Genomic DNA, 10,000 nt, shown 5'->3' on the forward strand with positions numbered 1-10,000 from the left:
CCGCAATGCTTGCACTCCTTTACAACCTTGTTATCAATAATTTGCCAAGCGCATGGGTAACCTAGTCTTAATCTATCCTAAGGTTTGGCACAGTCTCCTTTGGCTTAGTTTAACGATCTTAGAGGTTGGGGACATGCTCCTTCCCTTTTCGGCTTATCTGCCAGCAAGCTCATTCCCTCGGATGCCTATGTGGCTTGGGACCCAGTTTATGATGATTCTTCTACCTTGACCAAGGATTCTTTGGGCTATGGTAAGTACAGACGTCAAAAGGTAGATGTTGTCTTGGGGCATGCTATGTTGTAGACTATCAGCAGTTGCCCTCGAGTCTGTACGTATGACCACGTGTCCATTTCTTAGGGACGCGTGTGTCAGGGCTTCCATGATCGCGACCGTTTCAGCTTGGAGCGTTGAGGCATTGTCAGTGACCCTAATGGATGTTGAGGTATCCCTTACTGCAGTGTGGTTTATGGGATCCACAGATCCATCCATGCAGTATGTTATGCTACCCGGAGGAGTTATTTGAGCAATGACCCTTTGTTCTTGTGCCTTTGGGCTAGGCATGGAGTATTGATCTTTTCTCTTTGACCGGCTTAGGACTGAGAATTCGATCACATTGTTTTCTCACGGCGGGGGTTCTTCATAGTCAAGGTGAGGGGAGTCCCTGCCCTTGACAAGCAATGGTTCTTTGAGCTGGAAGCGTATCAATGTGAGCCAAGAGTTGTCAGCAAACAGCTGATAGTCTTGCTGTAGGCGTCAGAGTACTGTCTTAGGTATGGGTTTTTAGAGAGGAACTGTGCTGCCATTAGATCAATCCGGGTGTCCAGGGACGGTAAATCGGTCTCCATGAGGAGGTTGATGACCTTTGTCCATCTGGGAGCACCCATAATGATCCTGGCTGCTTCATTTTGTACTGTTTGCAGTTTTTCTTTTAACGTTGTGCTGGAAGCAATGAGGGCGACAGAGACGTAGTCAATAATAGGACGGACAGCATGTACATAGAATGATCTTAGTACTTTGTGTCCCGCTCCTATGTCTCCCTGTCATAACTTTCGTGACTGACAGTCTTTCCTTGGTTAGGTCAAGCAGGTATTGGATCTCCTTTTTGAAAGTGTGTGGCCTATCGATATTCCAAGGTATAGGTAGTCCTTCACCCATTCCAGATCCATGCCCTGAACACTGAGTTTTTTGTTTTTGACATTGATTCTCAGTGCCATACCTTTTGATTTTGCTGTCGAAATTCTAATCCCGTCCTACAACACTCTTCAGACACCTGATTAAGACAGCACTGAGCTCTAGTTAGGCAGTGGTTGCCAGAGGCTATGATTGCCAGGTCATCTGCATAAAAGATGATCTTGCATCCCTCTGGCAGGTGAATGTTGAGTATGTTGGACATGAGGGTACTGAACAGAGCAGGACTGAAAACCCCTCTCTGAGACGTTCCATTCTCAAGTGGCATGTGCTGTGAGAGGTGACCTCGAATTCTGACATTTGCTCTTCTGTCTTTAAAATAGTCAGATATCCAGGCCAAGAGTCTATCTTTGATTCCCTTATAGATTAGGGTCTCCTGAATGGCAAGGGGACTTGCCAGTTCAAAAGCCTTCTCCAAGTCTAGGAAGACAACCACAGAGGATGTAATGCTTATTGAGCTTAGGAGTGTGGATATGCTGTGGGCTGTGCTTTTACCCCATGTGAACCCGTGCAGGTGTTCATGAGTGGGTCCCATTTTCCAGCGGAGCCTGTTTAGTACCATCTCGGCTGTTTTGCCCAGACAACTGAGGAGAGAGATGGGACGGTACCTGCCTGGCTACTTTGGCTTTGGGATGGGAACTATTATGGCTTGTTTCCAGCTCTGGGGCAGCGTGGCAGTTTGACAGGATTTGTTGATGAGCTGCAAAAATACAAACTCCCCTGCAATTCCTAAGTGCGAGATGATGGGGTGGGAGATCCCATCAGATCCCGGTGCTGATCCAGAGCTGGTTTTGTATGTTTTCCTTAGTACCCTGAGAGAGAACATGGCATCTGTCATCTGGTTCAAGTGCCTTGTCTCTGATGAGAGGAAGCCTGACTGGATTTAGGCTTTGTTGTTTATCCCTCAGCACAGGAGGCAGGTTGTTGCTGCTGGTTCTAGCTGAGAACTCGAGCACCAGCCTGTGCGCCTCTGACTGTGGGTAATGATGCGTGCATTTCGGGGCTTGGCGGCTTGTCGTTCGCCTGATCCGCTTCCACAACTCTGTAAGGCTGGTCTGGTGGCCAAAGGACTGGCACCATTCAAGCCATTTTTCCTGCCTTGGCAGTTTCCTTGGCATCCGCAGCAACTTCCCTCAAGAGGGCTAGGTTGTCGGGAGTTCTTTGCCGTCGGAATTTTTTTTTGCACATGTTAACTCTGTGTTTGACCTCTTTGATCTCGTCATTATAGTACCAGGTGTCTTTGTGAGTTCTGGACCATGGACGAGTTTTAGGTATGGTTTGTGATGCTGCCTCATTTATGGCCTGGACTAGTCTTACCTCAAGCACGTCCACATTTTCATTGTTTTGGGGTTCAGTGTCTTTCAGATAGTGGGCCAAGCCTTTCTGGAAGGCTTGCCAGTTGGCCTTATCTGTTTCCCATTTGGGGAAACAGATGTGTCTCCCGAAGCTAACCTGCCATTAAAACATTGTTTTGTGGTGGTAACTGAGAGGGGAGCGCGGCTCTGACTTGGTTTGGATGCTTCCAGCTTCCTCGCCTTCAGGGCTTCTGGGTCATTGCTGTCATGGCAACCTGGACTGCCTTCTCCGCCTCCTCCCTAGTCCTCCCCAAGGCTGTTGCTACTGCAGAAACTACAGCACTCAACAGGAGAGTCATATCGTCGTCAAAGAAAAGGTTTTCATCTGCTGGGGAGGACTTTGCTGTGCTTTGAACGTTTCTTCCTTTGGTTCTTTTTGCGACCACTAGCAAGCCTGGGAAACTACTCTGGGTTGGAGGTATCCGGCACTGGCTGGGGAGGTGTCTCCTTCCTCTTAGGAGGTCGGGGAGTCTTTTCCCTTTTGTCGTCCCCAGGCTCCAGGCATGATGCCTCTCGGCACATTTGGGACATTTGGCGATTGTGTCCCTCTTGCCATCTTTGTGTGCCTTGATACACACTTCTGTTTCGTGTGCCTTGCTGCACACACCACATTTGGCTTTGGCCTTGCAGTTGGCCTGTTGGTGCCCAAACTTTTGGCACGTGAAGCACCTCGATGGCTCTGGCACGTATGTTCTGAGCTTGTACTTGCCCCAGTTACCCAAATCAAAGGTGGTGACTGAGGGTGACCAGGACTTGCCTGGTTGGGAACTTCCCTTTAGATAGGCAGGAAGTGTCCACCACCTGAGGGAGTGACATGATCACCTCCACATCAAACCCTAGTGGAAAACCAGGTAGCATCATCTCAGTTCGTTTCTCTTGGGAGATCAGTGGTGAGATACTCACTTTTCTCCCATCTTAGAGCACCTTAGTTTCCTGCAGGAAACAGGGTGGCTTGATCCTTGGGCATGATGATCATGCCCTCATCTCTGGCAATTCGAATTTTTAGGCGGATTTGCCTTTCTTTTTCCAATGCTCTGACCAACTGGTAGGCATTGACAAAGCTTTCAGTTTTTTTGTTTGTTTGTTTTTTACCTTGAAAAGTGTAAGGCGCTTGAGTGGGTTCAGACTCCTCCTCGGAGTCTCCACTGCCCCTTTGACTGGGGTTAAGGCCTTTGATTGTGGGGGCAGCTGATTTGGCTGATTCAGCTTGAGCCCCTGTCTGAGTTTGAGAGGTCTAAGGAGAGGTCAAGCTTCTCTCAAGTTTGGGCTGCAGGCCTGAGAGGCCAGCCCTTGAGTCCAACTGTCTCACTGTTTCATGGACACGTTAGGCCTGAGCTTTTGCCTCCTCCTGGCCACCAGAGGCCTTGTAAGGTTTCAGGGTGACTGCCATGGCCATTTCTTTGCTTTGGTCATTTTCCATTAGGTCAATACAAAGGGGGGTTTTATTAGTTTTGTTTGCCGTATGATTAGCTAATTCATTCAGCCTCTCGCGTCGCCGCCCACCACGGAGTCCAAGGAGAAGCTGTGTGTTAGAGCACATTCTCTAACAGCTACAGGGTTGGCGAGAGGGTATATGCAACCACAGAGTTGTTTTTGGTAGGGCGCTCACGGGACCTGTGTGAGGCTAAACAACACAGTGATTGCTTGGCCCTAGCCTCCCATAGGAGACCAGCCGATTGACCTGACTGGGCCGGGATCAGGCCACCCGTCCTGCTGGAATAGAGGACCAAAGAGGCGTGTTGCTAGCCGCAGGGTGTACTCATTCACGGCATCGCTCAACATCCAGGACTCCCATCTCCACAGCGCACAGGGCTGCCATGCACGGCAAACGCATGAGTAGGTCATAAAACCTCTGGGGAGAGACCAGAGGGGATGCAAACACTCCAACTGGTTAAGTATCATTGAATGGGCTGCTTAGCTCTTCCTAGGTGTCAGTCAATGGAGGAGGCTGCCTCAATGGGAGGGAGAGGGAGCATTCCAGTGACCAGCCAGCCTAGGAAGATGAAATCAGGTTTGTTTGGTGAGAGGATGATACCTCTATTTCGGCTATAGCCCCTTTCAAACATGCCAGTCAGTGGGGAGGGCTGCCTCAACGAGAGGGAGGGGGGGGGCTCCCAAGGACTAGTGTGACTAGGGGGTTTCATAGTTTGTGATAGAGGATGACACCTTTGCTGGCAGCATTCTGATAAACCACACAAAGGCTTAACAAAAGATAGGAAAGTACCATGAACCATGAGTCATGCCACTATCATGAGGTTATATATTTCAAGGACACCTATTTCTGGCTGCTTACCCTTCCTGGGGAGCTAGTTAGTGGGAAGGCCACCTCAACGAAAGGGGAGAGGGGGCTACCCAAGGATCAGCATCTGGGAAAGGGACAATTTTCCGAAGTGCCACCCCAAGGATTCTCCAGAATTGTGGTAATGGTGTTAACCTCGATCATGCCATACCATCTGGGAAAAGGGGTCAATGTTCAGCATAGCAGCAGCTAATATAACACTGAACAAGTGCTGAGGGGGAGCTACCTGCCTAATCATGGCTAACTGAGCGGAATAAAGTGGCAGTTAGAGGAGGTCTACCATACCAGTCCCTATCAAAGAGTGGCAACTCTATGTGCACCATAAGGTAGGCACGGTAAGGTACCCAGACACACCCTCCCCTGCGGGAGGTAAAGGTCTGCCCACGTCCGAGCACGAGCTCGAAGATGGGGTCCAGTTCACCAGAAGTTGCAGTCATCCTAATGCCGAAGTAGTGGTGATAGAAAAGTCAGGGCTACAAGGGGCGAGTCCAACTGCGAACAGTTGGTCTCGCTGGCGTCAATGCATGCACTACCAGTGCACTGCGCAAACACAGAAGGATCGCCACAAGTGGAGTTAAATCCTTTCTTTAGAAGGCTTCAACGACGACCCCAGAACCAACATGTCCCTCTTAGGACCACATCACAAGCAAAGTTGCAACCTCATCACAAGGGGAAGAGAGCGCCTGCCGGGGGAAGGCCGGAAGGGGAGGCTGAAGGTCTTTGGGCGAGATCACCTCGAATTTGCGCTGGGTAGTGCATAATGGAGCTATGCATGTATGCTGGATGGGCGCCGGAGTCCTCGTAGAGTGCCAGGAACCTCAGGTGAAAAGAGAGAGAGAAGGAAAAGTTCCTTCTGGCCGAGGTCCTTGGGATGAAGGTGACTTTCTTTGCCAAGGAGGGGAAGTAAACAGCGAGGGAGAAGGGAGAGGTGAAGTTCTAGTACTGCGAGCCGAGCAAGGAACGGCGACTCCCGGCTTTTAATAAAGATAGGGCCGGGAACTCTGCGCTTCGTAACGGCATTCCAGTCCGTAAAAAAAAAAAAAAAAAAAAAAAAAAATAATAATAATAATATAATAAAAAATGAAAATAAAAAAAGGCCATTATATTTTCCAAAGCGCTGGAGGGAGAGTGGGTATGAAATGGCAATGGGCAGGTCATATATGCCGGAGACAGGATGGCAGATGGGTAAAGAATGTAAGAGACCTGGCTATAGATAACATAAATAGGAAATAAAGCGATGCATACGTGTGAATGGGCCAGAGGCAGTGCCCAGGTCAGCAAGACTGCTAGTTCTTACCTAGTTGTTTCAGTACGGGAGAAGAGCTAAGCTCAGGTGGTCCCGTCTGCTATATTTAGATTGTCCTATAACTTTTTAAATTGATACACATTTTTGGCACACTACGTTTTGGGGAAGACTGCTCCATGCTTCAGTAGTTATATCTAAAGTCATCTTTATCTATCTTCACCATTCCTGTAATAGAGTTGAACAGTATAATTATGTTCCTCCCTTTCCTTCTTTCATCCAATTTCTGTAGTCTATCTTCGTAACTCATATCTCATAGAGTTTTGTCTATTTTGGTCCATTTTGTGGCTGCTCTTTGAATTCTTTCCAGTTTGTCTATATCCTTTTTTAAGCGTGGACTCCATACCACTACACCGTACTCAAGATTTCTCAAGACAAGTGATTTCTATAATTATCTTCTTTACCATATCTTCGTTCACTTACACGAATGCCCTCTTCATGTTGGCAATCAGTCCTAGCATTTTGTGGACCTTTTCATTTATATGATCATTTGGGCTTAGGTTTCTATTTATGATTACCCCAAGATTTTTTTTCCTTGTCAGCTGTGTTTAATATTGCGTCTCCTAATTTATATTGGAATAGCGGGCGATTTCTACTTTCTCCAAACCTGACTACATGGCATTTATTGGTATTGAATTCCATCTTCCATGTACAATTCCACGTGAATAAGTTCTCGGTGTCACTTTGGAGGCATTAGGATAAGACGTCTGTTATCCTTGTTGTATCTTCGCGTCATCTGCAAACCTATTCAGATAACTACCTGGGCTTATCTTTGACTCTAAACCATTAACGAAAATGGTAAACATCATATGCGCCAACACCGATCCTTGAGGCACTCCGCTGGTTACTCGTCGCCATGTAGAATGCTTCCCTCTAATTACTGTGCTCATCTGTCTCTCATGAAGAAAGTCTTTCATCCATGCAAGTAGTTTGCTCTTCACTTCACCTAGGTGCTCGAATTTCCACAATCGTCTTCTATGAGACACCATAACAAAAGCCTTTTTAAAGTCAAGTACACACATCAACGGATCCGACTCTTTCTCGTAATATTTCAGATATTCTATCATAAAAAACGAGGTTTGTTACACATGACCTTCCTATTCTAACACCAAATCGTTTATTTGATATCTCAACCCATTGTTTCCTAATTATTCTTTCTAGCAACTTGTATACTACACTAGTTAACGAAACTGGTCTATAATTGGACTTTGTTTGTCGCCGCCCTTATATAAGGGTGTAACATTGGCGAAATTCCAACTTTTTGGTAGTTTACCTTGTCTCGGTGAATTTTGGAATATTAACAATTAATTAGTATATAGTTCTTCGGCACATTCCTTGAGAACCCAGTTAAAAATTTCATCTGGTCCCTGTGCTTTGGTCTTGTCTAATCCCTTTAGTTGATCTTTTATTTCATTCTTTTTGAGGGTGATATGTTCTTTGCGTTTGTACGTGTATTTGCCATATCAAAGTATGGATCCTGAACAAACAATGACTGAAATTTCTCATTTAGGATTTCGCACATTTCTTCCTCCTTAGAATAAATAATGTTATTGTCTTTGATGACGCTAATTTCATCTCTACTCTTAGTGTGTGTGCGCGCGCGTGTGTTTGTTTGTTTGTTTACATACATGTATTTACATGTGTACACACAGACACACATACACACGTATATATATATATATATATATATATATATATATATATATATATATATATATATATATATTTATTTATTTATATGTATATATATATAAATGTATGTATATATATATATATATATATATATATATATATATAAATGTATATATATCTATAGACATATATCTATATACATATCTATCTATCTATCTATCTATTTGTCTATCTATCTATCTATCTATCTATCTATCTATCTATCTATTGTGTTTTTTCATTGCATATATATATATATATATATATATATATATATATATATATATAATGTTTGTATATATAAGGATATTTATTTTCATACATGTACACACACACACACACACACACACACACACACACACACACACACACACACACACACACACACACACACACACACACACACACACACATATATATATATATATATATATATGTATATATATATAAATTTACATAGACACATATATTTTCATAAATGTATACATACATACATACATACATGTATATATATATATATATATATATATATATATATATATATATATATATATATATATATATATATATATATATATATATATATATATGCAATGAAAAAACACAATACCGTGTTGATAATATGGAAGAAAAACCCACAATGTACAAACTAGTGTTTGTGTTTGTCTGTTTATATAAGGATACATATTTTCTTACATGTATACATACATACATACATGTATATATATATATATATATATATATATATATATATATATATATATATATATATATATATATATATGATATATATATATGTATTTTTATATATATATACATATATATATACATTTATATTATATATATATATATATGTATATATATATATATATATATATATATATATATATATATATATATATATATATATATGTGTGTGTGTGTGTGTGTGTGTGTGTGTGTGTGTGTGTGTGTGTGTGTGTGTATTTATAATCATTATCATCATTTTTATTACTTTTAATTGTTATTACTATCAGCATCCTTATCTTTATTATTATAATCATCATTATTATTATCACTAATATCATTACTATTACTATCATTATTATTATTTTATCATGATTATCATTGTTATTATTATTATTATCATTATTGCTATTACTGTCAATATTACTATTATTATTATTATTATTATTATTATCATTATTATTATTATCATAATTTATTAGTATCATCATCATCATTTTTTTATTATTGTTATTATCGCTTTCATCATCCTTTCATCATCTTCCTTATTTATGTAAATGCCATTCCCATTATCATCATTATTATTGTCGTTATCATTTTCATCCTCATCAACATTATAATTGTCCTTTTCGTTATAGTTACAGTTGCTATTCGCACTAGCATTATCATTTACATAATTGATAGTGGCATTGCCATTATGCTCATAAATCTAATAAAATTGCTACAATTCTGTAACAAAAGCGAACATGGAAGTGTGGATCCGGCAGAGGCAGACGTTGACGAACAGCTGATCGTCACAACAGCTGATCAACAACAACAAGTTACACGTAAATGTGAGACGCCTTTGGAATATAGAAAAATATAATAAAAAAAAATGTCAGAAGATGAGGAGAGGTAAGTTTGTTATTCCGGCTTTTGATTGTTAGTCGTCTTGCGAAAGTTGTGCCTTACATGGATTTATTCTTTTATGTTTTTAAATTAATGCAGGACTTAGATATTTGTTTTTGTGAAGGATAGTCCGTTGTCTTTTCTATTATATTAACCACTACTTTATTTAACTAAGGGTAGGTGAGCAAGTACAATAACTGTACGGTATGAAGATTTATGGTGGTTTGTGAAACACTTAACTTTGGGAAAGAATAGAATGTTTACTATGCTCTGTACAAACCCCTTTTATCATGCAATGAATTGTAGGTCTCTGTAATTCTTGTTAATGACTAAACAATTTGAGCTGAATGAGTTGGATCTTTGTAAATTATCGGAAGTAATCTTTGTCATACTTTAATTTTGTATAATGTATTAGCAAACTCAAGGCTTTACTGCTAGGAGATTTAGGCTGTAGTTAAATGAAAGTTCTGCTTTCAAGGCAAAGTATGATGAGGGTATGTAGCTACTACCTCAGTGAATTGATATTCTACAATACCTTTTTTTAAAAATTGCTGTGCAATAAATGATATA

General features: G+C 41.7%; 1 protein-coding gene across 2 annotated transcripts in view; it reads left to right on the top strand.

Moving 5' to 3' along the window:
• Window positions 1–9,274: 9,274 nt before the first annotated feature.
• Window positions 9,275–10,000, top strand: part of Pmi (Transmembrane protein Pmi) — a 14,612-nt gene continuing 13,886 nt past the window's right edge. Inside the window, exon 1 of one of the 2 annotated variants that reach the window (XM_027351340.2) lies at window positions 9,275–9,436. In XM_027351340.2, the coding sequence (XP_027207141.1) occupies window positions 9,417–9,436 (20 nt within the window). In that variant the 5' untranslated portion in view covers window positions 9,275–9,416. Of the gene's footprint in view, window positions 9,437–9,487; window positions 9,607–10,000 lie in introns of those variants that run through there. The other variant, XM_070136954.1, reaches the window with a different exon arrangement.

This window comes from Penaeus vannamei, chromosome 22, assembly GCF_042767895.1.
Source record: "Penaeus vannamei isolate JL-2024 chromosome 22, ASM4276789v1, whole genome shotgun sequence".
Taxonomy (NCBI): domain Eukaryota; kingdom Metazoa; phylum Arthropoda; class Malacostraca; order Decapoda; family Penaeidae; genus Penaeus; species Penaeus vannamei.